General features: G+C 33.8%; 1 protein-coding gene across 1 annotated transcript in view; it reads right to left on the bottom strand.

Annotated features, from left to right (window-relative positions):
* LOC136988534 (cytochrome P450 3A8-like) overlaps positions 1-23362 on the bottom strand; it is a 29920-nt gene extending 6558 nt beyond the window's left edge. Inside the window, exons 1-13 of the mRNA XM_067286404.1 lie at positions 22604-23362; positions 11853-11977; positions 11648-11744; positions 11481-11533; positions 11308-11404; positions 11115-11231; positions 9862-9950; positions 6036-6178; positions 5848-5963; positions 5632-5725; positions 610-770; positions 453-541; positions 235-378 (exon numbers count right to left, since the gene is read on the bottom strand). Of these exons, the coding sequence (XP_067142505.1) occupies positions 235-378; positions 453-541; positions 610-770; positions 5632-5725; positions 5848-5963; positions 6036-6178; positions 9862-9950; positions 11115-11231; positions 11308-11404; positions 11481-11533; positions 11648-11744; positions 11853-11977; positions 22604-23362 (2084 nt within the window). The remainder of the gene's footprint in view (positions 1-234; positions 379-452; positions 542-609; positions 771-5631; positions 5726-5847; positions 5964-6035; positions 6179-9861; positions 9951-11114; positions 11232-11307; positions 11405-11480; positions 11534-11647; positions 11745-11852; positions 11978-22603) is intronic.
* Between the last annotated feature and the right edge of the window lie 2178 nt (positions 23363-25540).

Here is a 25540-nt window from a genome sequence, read left to right as displayed (position 1 = left end):
ATCGATTTTAACATTCCCATTTGCATGTATACATACAGAAAGAGATAATATTTAAATGTAATATTTTACTACCTGATATAACCGTTACTAAGTAACGACTTGTGTTTTTAATTGAATATAAAACATAAGAATTTATATAAGTTTAGATAAACTATACATTTCAATATACAGCGTTTTATATAGCTTATAATATAAACACTTGGTACAACTTTTAAGAAATGTCAAAAGTAGTACCTTTCGGGATCAAATTTTTTGGGATTCGGAAACCATTCCTCATCTTGATGAATCGAATAAATCGGTATTCCGATCATCGTATTTTTAGGAACAACAATATCCGTTCCTTCTAAATGATAATCTTCGTGTCCCATGCGAACAACTCTGTAAAATAAAATGTAAAGTTGAAAACGATAATATATTTACTTTTATTTCTTTGAAAAATAAGAAGTATTTACTTTGAAACTGGTGAGTAATATCTCAACGTTTCAGAAATGACTGCATCTAAGTAAGGTAAATTCTGAACGTCTTCGTATTGTAGTTCTTCCTATTAAAATATATTACAAATATTCACATTGAAGTTAAGTTTTATATTTAGAAAAAAGGAAAACCAACCTTGTTTTGAAGTTTTTCTTGTAATTCTTTTGCTAACTTTTCTTGGCATTCGGGATTCAATGCTAAACTGTATACGATAAAGTTAATATTGGCAGCAGTTGTGAAGAATCCACCAAGAAAAAACCCAATACTCTGGGAGATAATTTCGTCGCGGGTCTGATCTAATATTTTTACAATGGTTTTATAAAATTAAAAATATTAATAATTTTAAATTTTATATGCAGATTTTATATTAGTTTCAAAAACAATTCTATACTTCTACAAAATAATTTCCAGAACAAAACTGTGTTGTCTGTCTAGTTGACCTTGTCTGCATTTTTAAAGATTATTGATAAAATTTCTGGAATTTAGTGTACGACAAAAATTAAATGATTAATTAATAATTTTAGAAATGAGAAATTGAAAAACTATGCAATAGCTTCAAATAATTATTGAAAACGCTTGTAGAAATATGTACATATTTTAGTTAGTATAAACTGCCATTTTCATGATTGTTTATTTAGGTATGACTTGTATTCCATGTAATTAAGATAGAAAATAATACTATATTATGCAATTAGTATAATATAATCGATAGACTACATCTATAACAGTATACTTACAGAACTCAAAATCATGTATAAACACTGTGTTAATGGCACCCGTGCTATAAAATTTTTTGTGGCAGAGTTTTATGACACGGATGTGAAAAACACCGTGTTTATAGAGAATTTTGATTTTCATAAGTATTAGGGTTTCTCAAACGGGATCCCGGAATCCCGGTCGTTTTTTTAACCCGGGAAATATCCCGGGAAATCTCGCAAATTTCTTAAAATTTTACTTTTTTCTTATTTTGTGTTAAAGTTCAGGAAATTTTGCAAATACAAAGTATAATTAACTCATAAACTGTCAGAATAAATTTGTATTTATTAATTTTAAACCTACTTATTAGTTTTTTAAATTTTTTCTTCGTTATGGCATGTTACAAATGGTCAATAATCAATGCGTAGCTTATTTGTGGCAGGACTCTGAAAATTCTTTACTTGTCAGAACCTGTAATATCTGGAATAATTGTGCTTACGCTGTCTTAATTTTTAACCGTGCCCAGTAGCTTCAATAACTGCATTATGCCAGATTGTGCAAATTGGCAAGGATGCAAACGAGTATGAAGTTTTTCTTCATAAACCTGATTATTAAAGACAAACGAACTGTCGAATTATCGGGCTACAAGCTTAATACCGCTATTAAAGCAGCCAAGGTATACTAGAGAACAAAAGAAGTACTACAATCTCGAAAACGAATTAGAAATCTTCCAGGCTACGGGTGAAAAAACACATAACATCTGTTTTCTCTTAAATGCATTAAACACGATTCCAATCACATCAATTGAATCGGAAAGGCATTCTCGGTAGCAAGACTTTTCATTACTAAAATAAGAAATAGATTGAGTGATCGGAGTATTGACCATCTTTGCTTTTTAAAATCTTATAATACAAAATATTATTGTAAATTATTATAATGTTTTATTTAAAAAACGAAAATTACCTTCTAAGTTAAAAGCTTGATCTAAATTCAGTTTTTCTTTAAATTTTCAACTCAATTCAAAGTCTTTTTTTTTTTTTTTTTTTTTTTTTGTTGTTGTTGTTGTTGTTGTATGCAGTTTCCAGCAAACTTTAATACATTTTTTTTATTAGTGAACATTTCTACGTAATTCAAAGGTAATTTTTAATATATATCTTACACAGCATTATTAATGTGATTTTGGAGATTGTAGAACGTATTAGATTACTTTAAAAAAGGAAAAATAATTATATCATTTGATTTCAAGCTATTTTGTATATTTTAAAAATAATTAATTTTATCCCGGGATTTCCCGGGATCCCGGAGAACAGTTCACTTTTATCCCGGAATCCCGGGACAAGCAAAAGACCGGGAAACGAGAAACTCTAATAAGTATAGTGTTATAGATGTAGTCTAACCACAAAATACCGTATGACAATTCGTTTATAATTATGGCATTCACGGAAATTGGCCCACTTTCTCCGCTAGTGTGCCAAACTTCCATTTATTCTATAATCGCCAATATTATAAACTAATTGCATAATATACTATTATTGTGAATTTTATAAACTCTGCTTTATAATAATCCACAATACAGAATTAAAGAAAAATATTTCGGATTTATTACATTTAGAAATTGATTCATGACTTTTAAATTGCAATTTTAAAAATCCGTATTTAATTCTTTGTAAGTATATTAAATATGAAAATTTCTCTTGTATTTGCTTGCAAAAATAAATTGGAGGTAATTTAATTGAAGGTAAATTAATTAATTAATTTTATTTCTACACAGGAATAATGCTATTAACACGTGAGATTACTATCACCGCATTAAGAAAAATGAACATCCTGAAAACACAGAAAAAGCAACAACAATATAACATATACACTGGTTTTCAAAATTAAGAGAATTTTTACATCTTGTTGATTTTAACAAAACGTAATGAGCCGAGACTACAAATTATGCCGCCGAATAAGAATGCAAACTTTTTATGTTGAATACCTAAGTTTATGTGTGTGGGCAGAACTAACTTTCACAACGGAGAACACAAAAAACACACGTCGCTTTGTTCGCGGTTAGTTCGCTCGTACTCCTCGGCGACATCCACTGTTTTTCTTGCAAGTTAGTTTAATTTCATATGCAATCAATCAGGTAAAATGAGTAGTCACGAACGTCTTGATAACGGAATGAGGTAGAGTAATTGGAGCTGATTGGAGGAGGGGCAATCACAAATTCAGGTTGCTACAGAACTCAATGTAACATCCCCCATGTCTGCAATTTGTGGAACTAGTTTAAGGACACCGAATCTATATCGAGAAGGCCTTGGCAAGGTCGTCCAAAAGCCATGATGACTAATGAAGATCGTTATTTGGCACTTTCAGCGAGACGTCACATGACTGCTATAGCTTCATAGCTATCTCGTGAGCTGCATGTTGCCACTGGAACCTGAGTTTCAAAGGTTACTGTTTCCCGGAGGCTTCACAAGAGAGGGCTCTATACCAGAAAACCCGCTGTTTGCGTCCCGCTCACTTCAGCACACAAAAGAGTGCATTTAGCATGGTGTAGACCAGTGATTCTCAAAGTGGGGGTCGCGACCCCCAAGGGGATCGTGAAAAATATTAGGGGGGGTCGCTGAAAAATTGATTCTAGATCAATTTTTTTCAAATATTTTATAAATTTACTATGGATTCACGTTTAGAAATAATAGAAATAAAAACTATATAAAATAATTTCTACTTAAATAAATTGCACATATAAATAATAAAAAGAATATAAATATTTAAATACGAGCCTAACCCCCTCCCTCCGGGATGTTTTTCGACACACTCATTCTTCGGGGGTCCTTTGAAATTTTTAAGTGCAGAAGGGGGGTCGCGGTCCAAAAAGTTTGAGAAACACTGGTGTAGACAACATCATCCTTGGACCAGACTTCAGAGGGTACAGTTCTCTTCACAGATGAGTCGCGACTTAGTCAGGGCTCGGATTCTCAACTTACCTTCATCTGGAAAGAACCTGACACGTGATTCTTTTCCTCCAACATCCGAGAAAGGAACAGCTATGGCAATGGAGATGCCATGGACAGGCATCATGTTGGACGGCCGCACATCTCCCAATGTGTTTGACAGAAGCTTCCTGACTGCTGAGAGGTATAGGGATGAGATCTTACAGCCCTAAGTTCGAATTTCAGATAGTCCTCGGTTTATTTTTATGGATGGCAACGCTTGTCCACATAGGCTTACCTGGTCGACGATTATCTTGAAAGTTAGGATATTCACCGGATGGATTGGCCAGCTAGATCTCCAGACCTAAACCCTATTAAATGTGTCTGAGACGCTCTTGGGAGGGCAATTGAAGCTCGCAATCCCCCTCTGACAACCACCCAGGAGTTGAAAAGTGCATTGCTGCAGGAATCAGACAGCCTGCCACAAGGACTTATCAGCTGCCTCGTTTCCAGTATAACGTCGCGATGTGAGAGGTGACCATTCTCCATTATGATGAATAGCACATCGAACATATACTGTGAACTTTGTGGTTATTGTAACTGTTGATGTTGATAAAACAATAGATTTTCGGTAGTCTACAGTTATGAGAACACTATTTTCGCAAATGCACATAAAATCATTTAAACCTTGATAATGAGTAATACCTCGTTCGCACCGAGCATTTCAATCTAAATTGTGACTAAGGTCGGCGACTATGCCTTGGTGCGACCTCCCTCGACCGTTTCAATCTCGACTGAAACGAGGTTCAATCGCAATTGAGTCAAGAGAGTTCTCGAAACTAGATCCAGTCATAAGAGAGATCCCACAATCCCACGCGTGCGAGAAAATACAAGATGGCGGCGGAAGATGTGTCGAGCTATCGACAGAGAAATAAAAAAGATACCGTATTTGGAGAGACGATGACATCTGTCTATTATTAGATAAATGGCAAGAAAAAGTACTGTATTTATTTCTAACCAAAACTTCCATTTTGTTTGTTGGTGTTTGTGAATTACCGCGTAGTTATGTCAGTTTTATCATCGCGTGTAATAGCCGGGTTATTCTCAAGCGGACTGGCTGTGCGAACAGCACGACGTTCCACTAGCGACAGTCACAATCCAGATTGTAGGTAAACCGAGATCGAAATGAGTCGTGGATTGCGTGCGAACGTAGTATAAGGGTACGTTAAAGTTAAGGATACTATTATTTTTGTGGAGAAATGTACACCATTTTTTTTATGGTTACGTCCACCTTCTCATTATAAAACTTCGAATTAAAATGACGAATTTTTAGATGGCCGCCGTGTTGACGCCAGAGACTAACTGGTTTTTTCCTTCCCATACCATGTGTCGGGACATTTGTTTACTGTTTGCCAATACGCTTTTGTTTTACAGTATATCGAAACTTCTACACTTTTGGATTACTCTACAATATTAAAATGCGACAAGTTCTTCCAGTTTAATTTTTATCAACTCATAAAGCTTTGTAAAGTGAACTTACATTTGTTTTTAGAAGTATTGTAATTAGACTTTTTATCTATGTTTTCAGAACCTGAACTTTCTAACATCCATTGAAGAAAATCATCATATTTTTCCTATATAAAATAAATTCAGTTTTTTTATTTATAAATATATTTCAAATAATAATAATAATAATAATAATAATGTAAAAATTATATAAAGAATTATAAAAATATATATATAATGTAAATATTACGTTTTCATGCATTTTGCGTTTTTCCAGAATTTCGAGTACTGTTTTATATAAGAATGAAGTGGATTTTGTATCAATAACGGACAATTTCAGTAACTCGCTTAATTTTGGAAATATTGCTATAAAATTTGTATTTCATTATTATACAGTACATATTGATGTTAATACAATCCATATGCTTAAAGATTTACCTATCATCAAATGTCTCCATGGAACTGACGAAAATACATTTTCGACGGCATTAACAAAAGGATTTTTAACGTAATCGTGACTATCAATAACCATATTGAAAGAGCATCTGGAAATTGCATCCATAATGAAAGCGTTAAAATACCTAGAAAAGATACAAAAATTAAACATTATTATTTGTTGGGCATAAATATCACAGTTAGCTTTATTTTATGAGAAATGGATTATAGTCTATATCACAAAATTTAAAAAATGCGATTATAGAAAGGAACGAATGATCTGAGAGTAATATATTTACTACTATATGAGAGGAATTCCAATCTGAGCCCACGTTTTCTACAATGCCGATAACCTGAACACTGATTTGTAAACATATATTTTACGTACAGATTCGTTACTTGCAGTGAAGGTATATGCTACGGTTTATTTTTTGTATTTATGGTAAATAAATATTTATCTTCTGTATCAATACGAAATGCCATAATAATAAACTAAACATTAAATTCAAAATTTTAACAGCATTAAACTTTAAAATAAGGACTTTCTTTGATTTTGAAACAGGAATGGTTACTCGAGTTTTATGCTTTTATGCTTAGGAATATACAAAGAAAGTAAATTATTTTCAAACCCTACATCAGGTTATAGATTGTGTCAGAAGTTACCTAGCAGTAAGGTTTGAAATATGGATTGTGCCAGACCAACCGAAAACTAAGGCACGGTAACCGGTCAAATAGAAGATCAACGGAAGCAATCAGAAATTCTTCAACCGGTGATAGTAACTGCCACACAATGCAGAACGTTAGTAAGAAACCTGCAATTTCTAGGTAAAGATTTGGGGACTGCCGGAACTCGTATTGAAGTCTGTAAGTTATAGTCACAACCGATTCCCAACCTTCCTAGTGCAGCAAGCTTAATAAATGATTGAATGACATTGCAACTGGTGGGTCTCTATCTATGGTTGGAAAAAACATCTGTTTAATAACTGTCGTTTCTCATAAAGCCAAGACACTAATTAATCGTGAATTAATTTCGTATCACCGTTTGTTGTTTCAAAAGCACTGATGGGATAGAAAATGCTGTTATTGTGAAGTCTGTGAAGTTCATCAGATCAAATGGATTAAATCATCGCAAATTTAGACAGTTGTTGAGTGACGTGGCATCTGATTGTGGAGATAATATTTATTCTGCTGAAGTACAATGGTTAAGCTGCAGTCAGATGCTAAAGAGAGTTTATGATTTGAAAGAAAAAATTGAACTAAGGAAAAGCTAACGAAAGAATATGGCGATGGTGAGTGGATATGCGATTTTGCATTTTTAGTAATCTTATTCAGCATCTGAAAATGAACTGAATGTGAAGCTTTAAGAAAGGATGAGTTCATCTATACTCATATTTGACCAGATCAATGTGTTTGAATTCAAATTGCATCTGTGGGAATCGCAACTTCGTTCCAATAATTTTTTTTTTCATTTTATAACGTTAAGAAAAGAAAAGAAAATCCAGATAACTGCAAAATATGCAGAGATTTTGAGATTGAAACACAAATTTCGCTTTCGTTTTGAAGAATTCAGCAGATGCTAGGATGCTTTCAATGTCTTTACAATTCCTTTCGTTGTCAGTACTGATAGTACACTTCCAGAATTTAAAATAGAGCTTCTTAATCTTTAGTATATCACTACACTGGCAACAAAATTCCGTGATATGCCGCTCTTTGACTTTTACAATTCTATCTATCAAAGAAGAGTTCTCCCGAACTGTACACCCATCTTTTGAAGATGTTAATCAATGAAAACATAAGAATAAACCATACAATACTAGTTTATCATTTATAGTAATATATCATTGGCATATAGAGTAGAGACTCGTTAATCGGAACCCCGGTAATCGGAATCGCCGGTAATTGGAACGATTTTCAGTCGGACTGTGTCGTGCTGAATCGAACGTTTTTGATACTAAATTTACTTCTAAAGTATAATTTTCATGTTTTTATATTCTTCAATATATTTATTTTGTTTGTACAAAATGCAGAAATAATTTTTAACGATATGATAGTTTCGATTATTATTATAAAAATTTTCGTTAGGCTTAAAATCGACGAAAATTCAACACGAAGCGACACGCAACGGAGAAAAATTTGAACATCGGACAGGTTAATATATTTATTCGTACATAATCGGTAATCGGAACAAATCACTAATCTGAACCCCCCAGTCCCCAATTGATTCCGATTTTCGGTTCTCTACTATATTACTTTGAACTTAGTAAACTGACAGTTTTGGAGTATGCTGATACTCGACAGGCTGAAAGTATACAATTCCATAAAAAATGCATATGCCCTGCCGGAACACTAATTTTGAGACTGCATCCAAAAAAAGTTGCTAGTCACTGATTGCTAATGATATATATATACAGTAATTGTGTTTGCTCGGATTAAACACAGACATGTTTTAGTATTTATTTTGTAAAGCATCGATTCAGTATTCATGCAAAATTTGTAATGCAAAAGTGTCTTTTGTAATTGTTGTAATAAAAAGAAAAAATATGTTTAATTTTCGTCGGATGGATAAATATTTTTTTAGAAACAAGAGACAAGTCGCTCCAAAATTTATTAGACGATCACCATTTACACTGATGTTCCAGAACAATTTTATAGACAGCCGGACCTTCCTTTTTAGGCTACTCAACTGCCTACGCTTTAAAAGTTCCTTTAAAAAACACAGAAAAACCAATAAAGTTAAAAATTTATCCATCCGACGAAAATTAAACAAAAAATTTAACTTTAAATTCGTCACCAGAGGGATATATCGGCGTAATCTACATTAAACAGCGCTAATTCTCAGTGGATAAAAGGAGCCGAGATCTCGACGGGATAAGGATGACCTAAAGATGTCGTAAGATTACCATACCAATTTTAAAGATTTTTAACTTTATTGGTTTTTCTGTGTTTTTTAAAGGAACTTTTTAAAGAGTAGGCAGTTGAGTAGCCTAAAAAGGAAGGTCCGGCTGTCTATAAAATTGTTCTGGAACATCAGTGTAAATGGTGATCGTCTAATAAATTTTGGAGCGACTTGTCTCTTGTTTCTAAAAAAAAAAAAGAAAAAATATGACAAGGCTCCCTCTGTCGCGTAGCAGCAGAGTTAACTTTTTTTTAATGTAAACAACCCGCATGCAAGTCAGCCATGTCGTTTACTCGTAAAGTCCACGTGTAAAGTTATTTATCAATATTTCAATAAAAAGTAATAGTAATCATATAATACTATTTATTATTTCTTTCTGTTCTTTATTTGTTATTCTTAGTTTATTACAACGATGGCAAAATACAGTTCTGTTTCCTTTTTAACTCCTTTCTACTTGCGGATACTAGAAAAAGCTTTTTTTAATCGTGTTTTCATCCCATTATGGGCCTGACAGAAACCAGCCAACAATAAGTAGGCGGATGGGGAAAGACGGAGCCCGGCCACCCACAAAAATTTTCTGAGGTCATTCTCCTGAATTTCGTTCCCAAATCTATCAGAGCGGTAGGCTGATGCCTTAACCATTTCGCTATTCGGCCTGAATCATATTTATTTTTATAATATACAATAAAGGCTATACAAAGTATAATACATGTAACTTATATTATTTGTATGAGTGCGTGCGTGTGCTTGTGTTGAAATATTACAAAGTTCAAATTCTTAGACATAAAATTCTATATAAAAATATACAACAAATTCATTGTTTATAATTTCAAAAATGTTGACTGTTATATAAAAACACGATAAAGTATTAGTATTGCGAGTTATTAATATAACATTTATTAATAAATTACTGTTATAAATAAAAGAACTTACTGAGCACAGTTGACAGGTTTACCATCTTTAGCTACTTCGTACAGGTTTTTTTCTAGAGCTTTGACACATTTATTAAGTTTTTGAATAAGCTAAAAATAGTTTCCAAGTTAAAAATAATATAATAAATAATTAGGAAAGTTCATAAAGCTTATATAAAATTTCATAAGCAGTGCAACCTCGTTCATTATCGAAAAAATATACAGGAATTATTTTATTTTAGTGTAATTAAAAACAGGATTTCGCTTAACTTGTAATGTTCTGCAAATATAATGTTTACATCGAAGTATAAATTATATTTATAAATCATTATTTACTTAAATAGCTTAGAAATGTATGTAGCGTGCCCAAATCTACTGGCGTGGAAACGGAATCAAATATAGTCCAAGGGTCTCCCACAAGAAGAAAAACCTCGCCGTAAATTTCAAATGAAGTGGATAGGGAAACTCAATTTTTATAAACTTGTAATCTGTGCTGTGCATTAAATTTACTTATCTGTGAGTAAGTCATACTGGAGAAAGGCGTAAAAATTGTCGAAAATCGAACAATTTTCAATATATATTCCAAGTGAAGGAAAAAACACGAGAATGCAAAAATCTCATAATCTTTAGTGAGTAGCAACAAGTAAAAAGTTAATGTGACAAAGGGACTAGCCCTTTCCTTTTAGCCACTTCATTAACGAAGTGTGTTTGATATCCCAAAAACATTTTGTCAATGAAGTGATGTGCTGCAACAAAAAATAGCAGCTTAGAACAGGAACATTTTGCTTCTATTGAATGATGTTTTTCTTCATAATATCGACAACATGAATTCGCCGAACGTTAGAGTGCTTTTCATTCTCTACGATATATTTTTATCATTGTTACAGCATTTCGTAGATTTCGATGATTGATTTCCAGTTATTTTTAATCACTCACACACATTATTTAACGTTTTAAAACACGTTAATAAATATATACCATAGACCAGTGGTATTCAATCTATGGGTCGCGACCCCATTTAGGGTCGCGGAAAATTACCTTGGGGTGGCACTGTTAAAATGTTTGAATACCATTGCCATAGACTATTATCTGTGAACAAATATGGAATATGCAAATTTCATATTCCATATTTGTATATTCCATATTGTATATTTCAATATTTATTTTACTACATCCGAGAACAATATTTTCGATAATATTAAGATAAAGAAAAAATATTTTACTTAGTCATTTTAAACAGTACGATAAGATCATTTACAATTTTAAATTTGCTACCTTTTTAATTTTAGCAATGCTAAATATTGGCGCGAGAGTAGATTTTACTCTCTTCCATTCCTCATCTTCCATTGCGAGAATCATATTATCGATAATTCGATCTCCAAATTTCCACCGCTAATTATTATTAATTTAAAAAAAAACAATTAGAAATCAAAATTAAAACTTATTATTAAATAACAAAATTACTAACTCTTTGATTTGGTATTTTATTGAAGTTTCTTATCAATATATTTTTAATTAATTCCGGTTCAGAAACCATCAGAATGGGATTTAATCCTTCGTAAATCCTGCAAAATGTAAATAATGACGATAATTTAATACAAAAGAGAAACGAACTCAATTATAAATTAAGATACAACGTACCCAAATATTCTTCCATATTTCTTATACCATTCCAATTCTATATAACCTTGAGGCTTAAAAATACATAATTTATATGAAATTACGTATTAAACTAACAATTTAAAAGTAAATTTGAAATCTTTTATAGTACGTTTAGTTATAAGTAAATGTATTAATAATAAATGTACCTCCTTCCATCTTGTCCCGTATGAACCTAACAACCACGTTGTTTTTGGTGAAGGAATTCCTCTTCTTTTCCAGTAACTATACACTATACTGAAATAACTAAAGTATTTAAACAAAATGTTAGTTAGTCGCATGTTAATATATTAGTATGTTAGTTAGGATATTTAATAATTCTTCTAACTTAAGAGAGGAAAATGAAAACCTTACATGTAAGTAACTGATATTAAAGCGATGAAAAATCCAATAATCCAATATGTAGAAAGTAGAAATAGAAAGTAGTCCATTTGAACTTGAAATTTATTGACGATACACGCTATTATTATAATGTAATCCTGGAAAATAAAATAAACAAGATTGTTCAAGCCTATTTGATGGCACGCTCCACACAAGCAAATCAAATAGTTTTAAAATAAATTAATTATAATAATAATAATTATTATTATTATGAATTTATAAAATCGAAAATCGAAACATATTGAAATTGTCTACATAGGATTAAATGTAAACACCGCTTCGACGATTTTTTTAAAAATTTAATGCCCCACTATTTTTGAATATAAACGAGCAATTTTTTATTGTTACAATGCTGGGCTGAATTTTTTAATTACAATGTTTTTACAATGAAATTTTTAATTACACCGTTACAATGCTGGGCTGAAATTTTTATTTATAATTTTCGTTTATATAATTTAAATATATGCTCTCCACCGCGAGTAAGTATTGTAATATCTTGTCTTTGTACATCATAGCTTTCCTTTAACAATAGAGTCGTGCCGGTCTTCTATTAATTGCTTTCAGGGGAAAGTTTGAATTGAAATAACACAATTTTCGATCTGTATCGTAAGTTTGTATTCAGTTAATAGGGGCCTCCTGTCCCAAGGGTTCCTGGTTTCATCTTTAATCTATGTTACCGGAGGAAGAAATTTGACACCGCATTTCTGTGACACACTTTTAGATCTATTCAAATTTTTTCTGCAATTTATGAATATGGAAAATAAATAAATAAATAAAATAAAGCATATATCCAATATGAGAATATCATGATTGTTTTTTTAAACTTAACTACTGTATTTCAAATAAACTTTTACGTGCTTTTGCTCTGATTAGTGTGATAGGATGGTATCTGTTTTGTTAAAGTATTGCAAAGAAGCAAACATTCTCCTGACTAAAGATATTCAGTTATTATTATTATTATTATTATGTTGGGTTAAGTGAGATATACTCGGTTAACACCGGTGGCTGTGTACTATGCCGGACCAAAGTCAAGGCATAGTAACCAAAACAGAAATTAAAGAAGTGTATCAGTGTGTGTGTCTGTATTCAGGAATTTTCTCACAATATGACATGTATTCAATATAGTGGCCTTCTGTAGTGTGATGTATGTGTTTCTATTCAATTCTAATGTGCCCAGGCTTTTGTGTAGTGTGTGTGGTATGACACCTGTAGAGGAGAGAACAACAGGTACAATAAGCACCCTATCCATCCTCCACAGATGCCTTATTTCCTGGGCGAGTTCTGTGTACTTGCTAATTTTTTCAGTGCATGCGTTTTGTATATTGTGAGTGTTTGGAATGGATATGTCTATAATGTATGTGATTTTATTGTGTTTGTCAATGAGTGTGATGTCTGGTCTGTTGTGGTAAATTGTTTTATCTGTGATTATGGCTCTGTCGTAGTACATTTTGTGCGTGTTGTTTTCCAATACTGTCTGTGGAATGTATTTGTAGTATGGTTCGTGGATGTCTACTAATTTGTGTTTCTTTGCAAGCTCTTGGTGTATTATATTTGCTACTTGATTATGTCTGTGTAAATAATCTGTCTGTGCCAAGAGCTTGCAACCAGAGGTGATGTGTTGTATAGTTTCTGGCATGATGTGACATTTTCTGCATGTGTCATTTGTGAGTGTTGCATCTTTGAGTATGTGTTTTCTGTAGTTTTTAGTATTTATGACCTGATCCTGTATGGCAATCATGAATCCTTCCGTCTCCCCAAAGAGGCATCCCTGAGCTAACCAGCTGTTTGACGCAGTTTTGTCAACAAAATCCTGGGCTAGATCATAAGGATGCCTGCCATGGAGTGCCTTTCGAGCCCACTATTGCTTAATGGTGTCTATGCTTTTTATATGTTGTGTTGTGTCCATATGATGTGAGTGTAAGTTTAATGGTGTGTTATTTGAGTCTGCTAGAGTTACTGCTTTATGTAATTGTGATGTTTCTTGTTTTTTGTAGAAAAACTCTCGCAGTGACTGTATTTGTTTGTAGTGAAGGTTAACTATGTCAATCAGGCCACGTCCGCCATCTTTACGTGGAAGGGTTAATCTTTCTGTGGCGGATTTAGGATGATGTTGTTTATGCTTAGTAAGTGTTGTTCTTGTTTTCCTTTGGAGTTGCTCAAGATCAGTGTGAGTCCAATGTATAACTCCAAAAGAATATGTGAGTACTGGGATGACATATGTGTTTATTGCTTTAACTGTGTGTTTTGCATTTAATTGTGTTCTGAGAATAGCATTTAACCTACTTTGGTATTCTTTAATTAATCTTTGCTTTATTTGTGTATGTCTCTGTTAGTTTGGCCTGTTGGAATCCTAAATACTTGTAGAACTCGCCCTCTTCCATGGATTCAATAACGTCTCCATTTCCAAGTGCAAAATCTTCTTTCTTCAGGATTCCTTTTTCTATGTGAATTGTTTTGCATTTATCTAGGCCAAATTCCATTTGTATGTCCTTGGTGTATGAATGTGTGATTTGTAGGAGTTGATGAAGTTGTTTTTGTGTGGATGCATAAAGTTTTATGTCATCCATGTACATGAGATGTGACAGTGTAAACTGTGTTGTTTTTTTCGTGTCTGATATTGTAACCATATTGCGTGTTGTTTAACATGTTGGATAATGGTTCAGGGCTAAGCAGAACCAGAGAGGACTCAAGGAATCTCCTTGAAAAATTCCTCGCCTAATAAAAATTTGGTTTGTTTGTATGGAAATGTTACTAACCCTGAGATGTAGTGTTGTTCTCCAGTGCTGCATAGTGTTTTGAAAGAATGCAATGAGTGATGGATGTATTTTGTACATGTGTAGGATATGTAGCAGCCAACTGTGTGGAACACTGTCGAATGCTTTTCTGTAGTCTATATATGCCATGTGTATGTTTCTGTGTTGTCTGTGTGCTTGCCGTAGAATGACTGAATCTATGAGTAACTGTTCTTTGCATCCCCTGTGGTTTCTACGACAACCTTTTTGTTGTTCTGTTAGAATGTCGTGTTCTTCAACATGTTTGTATATTTTGTTTGCAATACAGGATGTCAATAATTTGTAGAGTGTTGGAAGACATGTAATTGGTCTGTATTGTGTGGGGTCTGTGGTATTGTTGTTTTTAGGTTTCATGTAGGTGATGCCCTGAGTAAGAAAATTTGGCATGTCTTGTGGATTGATGATGATGTGTGTTAGGTGTTTAGCTAGTTCCTGGTGCAGTGATGTAAACTTTTTGTACCAGAAATTGTGAATGTTGTCTACACCAGGTGTCTTCCAGTTGTGTGTTCTGTTAACAGTGTATTGGAAATCATGTATGTTTATTTCAGCACAGGGCATAGTTGGTATGTTGTGCAAGTTTCTGTTCTCCTTTTCGATCCAGATTGCATCAGCATTGTGCGTGACAGCACTGGACCAAAGAGAAGACCAATATGTTGTGAGTTCTTCTTCTGTTGGTGTGCCACTGTGCTGTGTAACAGTGTTTGCTTTGTTATTGATTTGTCTGTATTATTATTATGTTGGGTTAAGTTAGATATACTCGGTTAACACCGGTGGCTAAGTACTATGCCGGACCAAAGTCAAGGCATAGTAACCAAAACAGAAATTAAAGAAGTGTATCAGTGTGTGTGTCTGTATTCAGGAATTTTCTCACAATATGACATGTATTCAATATAGTGGCCTTCTGTAGTGTGATATATGTGTTTCTATTCAATTCTAATGTGCCCAGGCTTTTGTGTAGTGTGTGTGGTATGACACCTGTAGAGGAGAGAACAACAGGTACAATAAGCACCCTATCCATCCTCCACAGATGCCTTATTTCCTGGGCGAGTTCTGTGTACTTGCTAATTTTTTCAGTGCATGCGTTTTGTATATTGTGAGTGTTTGGAATGGATATGTCTATAACGTATGTGATTTTATTGTGTTTGTCAATGAGTGTGATGTCTGGTCTGTTGTGGTAAATTGTTTTATCTGTGATTATGGCTCTGTCGTAGTACATTTTGTGCGTGTTGTTTTCCAATACTGTCTGTGGAATGTATTTGTAGTATGGTTCGTGGATGTCTACTAATTTGTGTTTCTTTGCAAGCTCTTGGTGTATTATATTTGCCACTTGGTTATGTCTGTGTAAATAATCTGTCTGTGCCAAGAGCTTGCAACCAGAGGTGATGTGTTGTATAGTTTCTGGCATGATGTGACATTTTCTGCATGTGTCATTTGTGAGTGTTGCATCTTTGAGTATGTGTTTTCTGTAGTTTTTAGTATTTATGACCTGATCCTGTATGGCAATCATGAATCCTTCCGTCTCCCCAAAGAGGCATCCCCGAGCTAACCAGCTGTTTGACGCAGTTTTGTCAACAAAATCCTGGGCCAGATCGTAAGGATGCCTGCCATGGAGTGCCTTTCGAGCCCACGATTGCTTAATGGTGTCTATGCTTTTTATATGTTGTGTTGTGTCCATATGATGTGAGTGTAAGTTTAATGGTGTGTTATTCGAGTCTGCTAGAGTTACTGCTTTATGTAATTGTGATGTTTCTTGTTTTTTGTAGAAAAACTCTCGCAGTGACTGTATTTGTTTGTAGTGAAGGTTAACTATGTCAATCAGGCCACGTCCGCCATCTTTACGTGGAAGGGTTAATCTTTCTGTGGCGGATTTAGGATGATGTTGTTTATGCTTAGTAAGTGTTGTTCTTGTTTTCCTTTGGAGTTGCTCAAGATCAGTGTGAGTCCAATGTATAACTCCAAAAGAATATGTGAGTACTGGGATGACATATGTGTTTATTGCTTTAACTGTGTGTTTTGCATTTAATTGTGTTCTGAGAATAGCATTTAACCTACTTTGGTATTCTTTAATTAATCTTTGCTTTATTTGTGTATGTTCTGTTAGTTTGGCCTGTTGGAATCCTAAATACTTGTAGAACTCGCCCTCTTCCATGGATTCAATAACGTCTCCATTTCCAAGTGCAAAATCTTCTTTCTTCAGGATTCCTTTTTCTATGTGAACTGTTTTGCATTTATCTAGGCCAAATTCCATTTGTATGTCCTTGGTGTATGAATGTGTGATTTGTAGGAGTTGATGAAGTTGTTTTTGTGTGGATGCATAAAGTTTTATGTCATCCATGTACATGAGATGTGACAGTGTAAACTGTGTTGTTTTTTTGTGTCTGATATTGTAACCATATTGCGTGTTGTTTAACATGTTGGATAATGGGTTCAGGGCTAAGCAGAACCAGAGAGGACTCAAGGAATCTCCTTGAAAAATTCCTCGCCTAATAAAAATTTGGTTTGTTTGTATGGAAGTGTTATGGGCCCTGAGATGTAGTGTTGTTCTCCAATGCTGCATAGTGTTTTGAAAGAATGCAATGAGTGATGGATGTATTTTGTACATGTGTAGGATATGTAGCAGCCAACTGTGTGGAACACTGTCGAATGCTTTTCTGTAGTCTATATATGCCATGTGTATGTTTCTGTGTTGTCTGTGTGCTTGCCGTAGAATGACTGAATCTATGAGTAACTGTTCTTTGCATCCCCTGTGGTTTCTACGACAACCTTTTTGTTGTTCTGTTAGAATGTTGTGTTCTTCAACGTGTTTGTATATTTTGTTTGCAATACAGGATGTCAATAATTTGTAGAGTGTTGGAAGACATGTAATTGGTCTGTATTGTGTGGGGTCTGTGGTATTGTTGTTTTTAGGTTTCATGTAGGTGATGCCCTGAGTAAGAAAATTTGGCATGTCTTGTGGATTGATGATGATGTGTGTTAGATGTTTAGCTAGTTCCTGGTGCAGTGATGTAAACTTTTTGTACCAGAAATTGTGAATGTTGTCTACACCAGGTGTCTTCCAGTTGTGTGTTCTGTTAACAGTGTATTGGAAATCATGTATGTTTATTTCAACACAGGGCATAGTTGGTATGTTGTGCAAGTTTTCCTGTGCTCTCCTCCTCGATCCAGCCTGCATCAAGCATTGTTATTATTTATTATTATTATTATTATTATTTTATAAATATTTTTTTCCTTACTTTGCAAAATTGCTATTGTTGCAAATTATTTACTAATATAATATTTAAGAACCAGTGATATTTTTAACTACTGCTTTCTCACTATTTACTGATATCCTTTTGTCATATTTTGTTGCGAGCATAAGATTAACATATGTTTTTAAATGTTAAACTGGCAAAATCATACTACTAAGATGTAACATTAATCTTTCTCATTTTATATATTAATTATAAGTACCGTAAAATATTACTGAGTTTATCAGGTTTTATCTTATGACGTTAAACTATTTTTATAAATTTTAGAAAATATTTTTGAAATTTATTTCTAATACATCACTGTTTTACAAGTCGAAATACATATAGTCGAAAATCGAAAATAAGCTTAGGGGCACGAGGCATCAATTAAATACAAACTTCCTGTGCAACTGGAAGTCATGTTATTTGAATGCAAAATTTTCCCCTGAAAGAAGTTAGATAGATGACCGTCATGATTCTATCTCTAACAGAAAATGCATGATGCACAGGGGCAAGACACAACAGTACTAATTTGCAATAGAGAGCATATATTTTAAACTAAATTAATTAAAAATACAGTTGTAAGCTTCCTGCCTCTGAAACATTAATTTAATAATTATCTCAATAGCCGGTTGGTCGAGATATGAGGCTTATCAAACTGCAATTTAGCCAAGTAATCGAGATCACATTGAAAAAAGACTTTAATTGGTGGAATGCATTTCGGTCTTCCGTGGACCTCTTCAGCCACAAGAGAATCGCTGTTAAACCAGTACTACTCATCCACTTAACACAGTGTCACATGAGGTGTATCTGCTTGAAATGTGAGTAGAAATGTAATCAATGGATGAACGAACAGTTACAGTGTAATCATGTAACAAAGTAAATTACTATATTGTTAAATATACCGGCGATTTTAGTTATTATTCATAATGGCCGCCCATAACATATACATATACGCTAGATACTGTATAGGCTTTTTCGAAGGAGCAATGCTTTATGGCATATATGGAGACGCCTGTTAAAGTGGTTGAACCAATTTCTTTGTAAAACATAGCTCAAGTAGAGTATTTTATTTATTAAACGAATTTTGCTTCAGTGCAAACGAGTCCGGCTTTCTTACCGTTTCTAACAACGTCGAATGGGGGTGTGCGTATATTTGCCAAGGGAAAGATATTTGTGGAAAAAAGTACACTTTAATAATCAGTATAGCCTCCTTTGGCCTTTAACGTTTCCATAATTGGTGGAAGCTTTCAGACGGAGCTACATGGAAAGACAGGCGACGTTTAAGAACGGACTAGACTTGTTCAATCTGGTCGAGATCGGACGATTGAGATGACCCTCCAGCAGGCTAATATTTTGATCCCGAAACCATGACATTGCCTTCCAGGATGTATGTTTTCGATCATTTTCTTGCTAATGAATGAAAGAACTCCTATCAATGTAGTAATAATCAACAAATTGCAACAAATAATTGTCAAGTATCTCAGTGTAAATAACGCTATTAGTTACAGAACATAACATTCCAGGCCCAAAATAGGTAATACAGCCCCAGACTACCACCACCAAATTTCAATGTTGCTCAGTTAGACTTCATCGATGTAGTCCGTACCCATTTTCGCCAACATGAACTAACTCTATTAATTTTAGATTTATCCGACCATACAAACCTTTTTCAAATTTCTAAGGTCCAATCTTTACAGCGTTTGGCAAAATTAAGACGTTTCTGTTTTTGTAATTTGATAAGTTTAGGCTTCTTGGGCTTTCAAATTGTTACGTTTTAGCAGTGCCATAACTAGGATTTTGGACGCCTATGGCCAAGAATAAAAATGGCGCCTTTTTAATTTTTGTATCTATATATATAAAAACGAAATGTATGTCTGTGTGTGTGTGTGTGTGTGTGTGTGGTGTGTTTGTCCTTCATGCATTACCACACCATTTATCCGATTGCCATGAAACTTTGGGAAGTTGTTTAATACATTCCCGCGAAGGTTTGTGGCATATGTGAAGATCACCATTTCAATAATATATTTATATATGGATTAAGGCTTTTATGTCCAACAGATGGCGCTAACATTCAGACGACCTAAGTTTGCTTTTCTGTGAGGCATTATGCTTTTCTGTGAGAATGGACCTAAGCAGATCATTTTCTACTATCTATATAAATAAAATACGTTTGTTTGTTCCTACCTATTTTTTTGAAATTTTGACACAACGTTGCATTCGAATATCGCACGTGTTTTTATATAATATACATGTTCGAAATTCTCCCATACGGGGGGAGATGGACGGGATTAAGGCTTACCGTGAAGAACTCGGCTTCTATTTATACTATTTTACATGCGGTTTTTTGCGTTTTTTAATTGCCATTTTAATAGGTGACGTCAACAGAAATATACACTTAAAAAGGGATTTTTCGATAATTCCCCAGCGGGGAAAGAGACAGGATTAAGGCTTACTGTGAAGAACTCGGCTTTTTAATTTATACCTATTTTACATGCTGTGTTTTTTGCGTTTTAATAGGTGACGTCAACAGATATACACTAAAAAGAGATTTTTTGAAAATTCCCCCACGGGGGAAGTGTTACACATTTATAATAGATACATTTTGAGCCACAACAACGCGTGGCCGGGTCAGCTAGTTATTAAATAAAAATAAAAATGGTGGTTTATTTTTGAAATATATGTTCGTAGAAATTACAGATCATAAATACTATATAAATGTAAATATAGAAGTTGTTTTGTGTTGTTAATTTCGAATACATATTATTCCGAAACCTTCTCGTTGGCGCCTTTATTAAATCGGCGCCTATGGCGGGGGCCACGTTGCCATACCCTAGTTACGGCTCTGCGTTTTAGGCATGTACTGTACAGTACGAATAGTTGAAGCGTACTCACTTCTATTCCTAAGCCATGTTTCAATTCCCTCTTTACTTCTGATGATGTAACGCAACGTCCATTCGTTATCCAACGTTTCTGTTTTAGCGCTCAACGTTTTCTTCTGCCAGCTTTTAAATTTCCGTATATGGTAGCTCAGTATTTTTTTTATTGTGGATACACTCGAACGAACAACACCAACTTCTAATGCTGTTTTCTCAACAGAAAAACTTTTCTTCAGCTGGTCCACAATACGGCGTTTCTTCTCACTTGGGAAGCTTCTTCGTGATAACGCGTATCAAACAGCAGCTCATTGGCATATTTATACGCTAGTATCTCGTTAACATGTACGAAATTACATTGTTTAACATTGATGTTACAACAAATTAATTAATAATCTTATAGCTGATTTATTTCCTTTTCCTTTTACTTTCGCATATTGAATAGTTTTTGCTATTTTATTAGTTAGATTTTGAAAAGATTTGCTGAAGCATGCATAAACTGTTCTACCAACTATGATTTTTTTCTGAATTAAGAGTGCGTAATCATGAATGCCTCTATTCATGATTATGCACGTAGTCTTAGATGTCCTGGCGATAGACATTATTAAAAACGTGTTAAGTCTATATTTATTTTATTTCTTCAGCTATATAAATGGCAGGTTTATGAAAAAAACGGTAATAAACTATTTTTCACAAAAAAATACGAAGAAGTTCATAAAAAAATTACTGAAGAAGATGCCAGCAATCCACATACTTTATCTCAAATGACAACGATCTTCATTATAAATTATACTATTATACTGATATTATACAATTTAATTGTTCAGAAATGTTTTGTTGATTAATTACGTGCTTGAGAATTTTCAACCTTAAATACATTTGATTTTATACCAGATAACTTTAAATTAGAATTTCAAGCTATTTTATTACTATTTGTTTCCATTCGACATACCAATTCTGAAGAATTTTCAATAATGTAAAAAAAATCTATCGTAGTTGAAATCAAGAAAATCCGCAATTACAATAAATATTTATGAAAACACTTCTAAATACAGTTACTAAGTCAACAGTTTAAACAATACGAAATACTCAGAACTTAATACAAAAACTAAATATTATTTTAAAAATAAAAAATTATTTATTTTTTAAAAAAGAAGATCAGCTTTAAAATTCAATAATTTACGAACATTGCAGACAAAAATTAAATTTCTTAAATTTAAGCAATAAAGCTGTTAGTACCTTTTAGTAACAGTTGGAACCGGCTGTTTCATAAATTACGCCGAATGTTTAGAATGATGCTTCGTCTTTTATATCAGAAAAGATAAAGGTCTATGAACTAGGTTTTTTTTCTGACAAGTGATATATGAGATATAATATTCTAATTAATGTCAACAGATTAAAAATAAACCGTTTATCGTACATAGCCCTTAAAATTATCATTATCGTAAACATTATTGTATACTAACTAGGGTACCCAGCTTCGCTCAGAGAGTTGATATGAGATTGTGTAATAGTTGGAATAAAAAGATAAACTTTAAAATATAACAGGTAAATAAATTATATTAAAAACATATTCTAACTATTTACAATACTCGTTTATAAACAACATTTTTCATTTTGTTATGTACAAATTTTTCGAATTTCCTACTCGAGAGCAAGTTACGTATAGTTGACCGTGAGGAGTCTTTGAGGTTGATGCTGCAATGTTTTAAAGTGTGTCCTTGCGCTTTGTTAATTGAAAAACTATAGGCTAATTTGATTGGAAATTGCAGTCTTTTAAATTGGCATGGCGGTTCAGAAGAGATCAGTGGTATTCTGGGGATAAATACTGTGTGTCCTTTGTCCTTTCCAGTCATAAGTTCGGCTTCGATGATGTTATTCGATAGCTGTTTGACGATCATCCTTGTTCCATTACATAGTTTTGGTGAGTTCAGATTTCTGAGTAGTACGATCGGAGATCCAATTTTCAGTCGAAGGCAGTATAATGGCATTCCTGGTACTTGCAAACAGTTTAGAAATTCTGTAGGGAAATCGACACTTTCTTCAACGTTTACCATCGTGTCGATCGATTTGTATATTCTCTCCTCACCGGGAATTTTCTTTTGAATATTAAAGTTGATATCGTCGACAATATTAATTTTAGTTGCCAAAATTGCCCTTTGAAATAGCCACTCCGGATTGGTATAGTTGTGAACAATGTTTGGATAAATTTGGTCGATGAGTTCGTTTTCAGTAGTGGCTATGTTGCAAAAATCACTGTTGAGTTCAATGAGGCCGGTCGTCTGGTCAGTGGGATATGTGCCTTCGCCTATTTGTAAAAGTTTTTGAGCAAAATGTGCTGTTGTTTCGTCTTTCGAGAGTTCAACTCTCATATTTTTTGTTAGTCGGAGTATTTGTACGTGTGGCCAGAGATGTGATTTTTTAAAGCATGCATTGATCTCGTCTGCTGGTGTTGAATTGGGGATAACTGGAAGTGTTTGTCGAAAATCTCCTGAGAGTATGAGTAGAGCTTCTCCTGTCACTTCAGAGTTTCCTCGCAAGTCTTGTAATGTTCTGTCCATGGCTTCCAGTGAGTTTTTATGTGCCATTGTGCATTCGTCACGGAATATAATTTTAGCTTGTTTTAGAAGTTCACCCCGTCCAGATCCTCTTGAGATTTTACATACCGGGAATTGTTCTTCGGCTATATTCAACGGTAGTTGTAGGGCCGAATGGTCAGTTCGTCCTCCTTCCATAAGTGTGGCTGCAATGCCGGGTGATGCTAGTGCAAGTGCGATGTGTTGTTTAGCACGTACTTCCGCCAGCAATAGATTTATTAGAAACGTTATCCCGGTGCCGCCTGGTGCGTCCAATTTCCGCCAGTGTTGTTGATCCGGTCCATGATAACGTTGTAAATTTTTTTTGATTGTCATTGAAGATTGGTTTGTCGTGAGCAATGTATTGAAGTAGTTCGTTGATGTTGTAGCTTTTTTCCTTTGTAATTTCGAAGTTTAGCACACTGAAAGCATCTTTTCGTGGTGCTGGCATCCCAAGTTGTACTAAAATCTGGTTTTTTATTGCTAAACATTTATCTTCTAGGCGAATGAGTGTTTCATTGAAGATGTCGTCGTTGAATTCGATGTCCAGTTCTGGATGAGCTTTTCGGATTTGGTACAGTATGTCCTCACTCATACTCTCCTTGAAGAAGTCCCATAGCTGTTTTGGATTCGATGGGTTACATGTTGTTAGAATTATGGCGAATAAGTCTCTGATTTGTTCAGCTGAGGCTTCTTGTAGTGTTAATTTCCAGTGGTTGTCGTTTTCCAGTAGTCGTAAGCGTTGGCATGCTTCCCAACGCTTAGGACTACTGGAAAACTGGTCGGTGGGAAATTTCTAGTGGGCGAAACTTCCAGCCCTTATATCTTCAACAGCACGCCCTTCAGGTAAAAACGGGAACCTTCTTCATGGATGGGGATAGAGGGCTACCACACCATATCGTACCGGGACTCGTTTTTGAGTTTTAGCGGCACGCACATTGTACACTTATTTTTATAATATATATTAATTATGATTTTTATTTGATTGTATAAAAAATATAAATAAAACAAAGTTTAAATCGAAACAAAAAAATAAAGATATTTGAGAATTTTTTGTTTCATTACAACCTTCGAATGTAATTTTGTCAGAATAGTCTTTATTCTGTAATTCAGACATATTTTACGAAATAAACAAGCGATAAAAATCTTTTAATTGACTGTATTTTTCGCCTTATAAAACGCATTTTTTTCTCGCACAAAACTTGTCTGAAAATTAGAATGCGTCTTATAAGCCGAATCCATTCTATACTGTGAAGAATATTTCCCATCAAACACCAGAGTGAAAAATCTTATCTTGTTTTTATTATTGCCAATGAAAGCTAAAGATTTTTTAAAAAGCGGTTTCAAGTTTTTCATACACTGTTTCCGTTCTTATAAACCTCGCCTTTGTATTTTTATGTTGTGTGACGTTCGAAGACGTTCTTTTTCTGACGTGTCTATATAAATTCTTCATTTTTCACGTTCCCTTTATTCCATATTTCTACACTTTGTGATGTTATGGCATATGATTTGAGATAGTGAATAGGATGATCTTGGTTGCAATTGAATATGTACTAATGACATTGTTTCAGTCGATTAATAAGAAGCAGCTGGGTTAAATGATCTGATTGATGATATGGTACAGCTATAAACAATACGTGGAGCAAAGCAAGTTTATTCAGAATTGCAAATGTTTTTTTTTTCTAGTAAAAACTTTAAAAAATGCAATCTTGGAAATTGGAGATGTAAGTACAATAAATTGTTATAAATTTCTTTGAATAATTTAAAAACGATCTTTAATTTTTTTTGAAAGAGACCATACTCTTACATCCAGGTGTTGTAGTTTGTGGAAAGTACGGGGTGGAAGAAAGAAATAAAGTATTCCATTGTCTCTTCAATAATTACTGCAACTTTAATTTTGCGATTCATAATCATCACATAACACTACTAGATTGTGTTTTGAGATGCACATGTGTTTCTGAATATGTTTCAGGATTTCTAAGTAAAGATCAGTATTCATCCAGCCACTTCTGATAGACGTAAGCTACCTTCAGGCGAGCTATTCAAGAAATGCTCTTTAAAATACGCACGAAGAAAATAAATACAAGCGGAATTGTGTTATCAATATTTGTTACTATACAACAGAAAAATATAAGATCTCTTTTTCATAAAACAATTTGGCCCACTTGCTTTTGTTTTTTCTAGGATGTT

The sequence above is a fragment of the Centruroides vittatus genome, unplaced genomic scaffold, assembly GCF_030686945.1.
Source record: "Centruroides vittatus isolate TY-2023 unplaced genomic scaffold, ASM3068694v2 scaffold_3315, whole genome shotgun sequence".
Classification (NCBI taxonomy): Eukaryota; Metazoa; Arthropoda; class Arachnida; order Scorpiones; family Buthidae; genus Centruroides; species Centruroides vittatus.
Note: the sequence above shows the minus strand (reverse complement) of the source record. Positions and strands in the feature narration are given on the sequence as shown.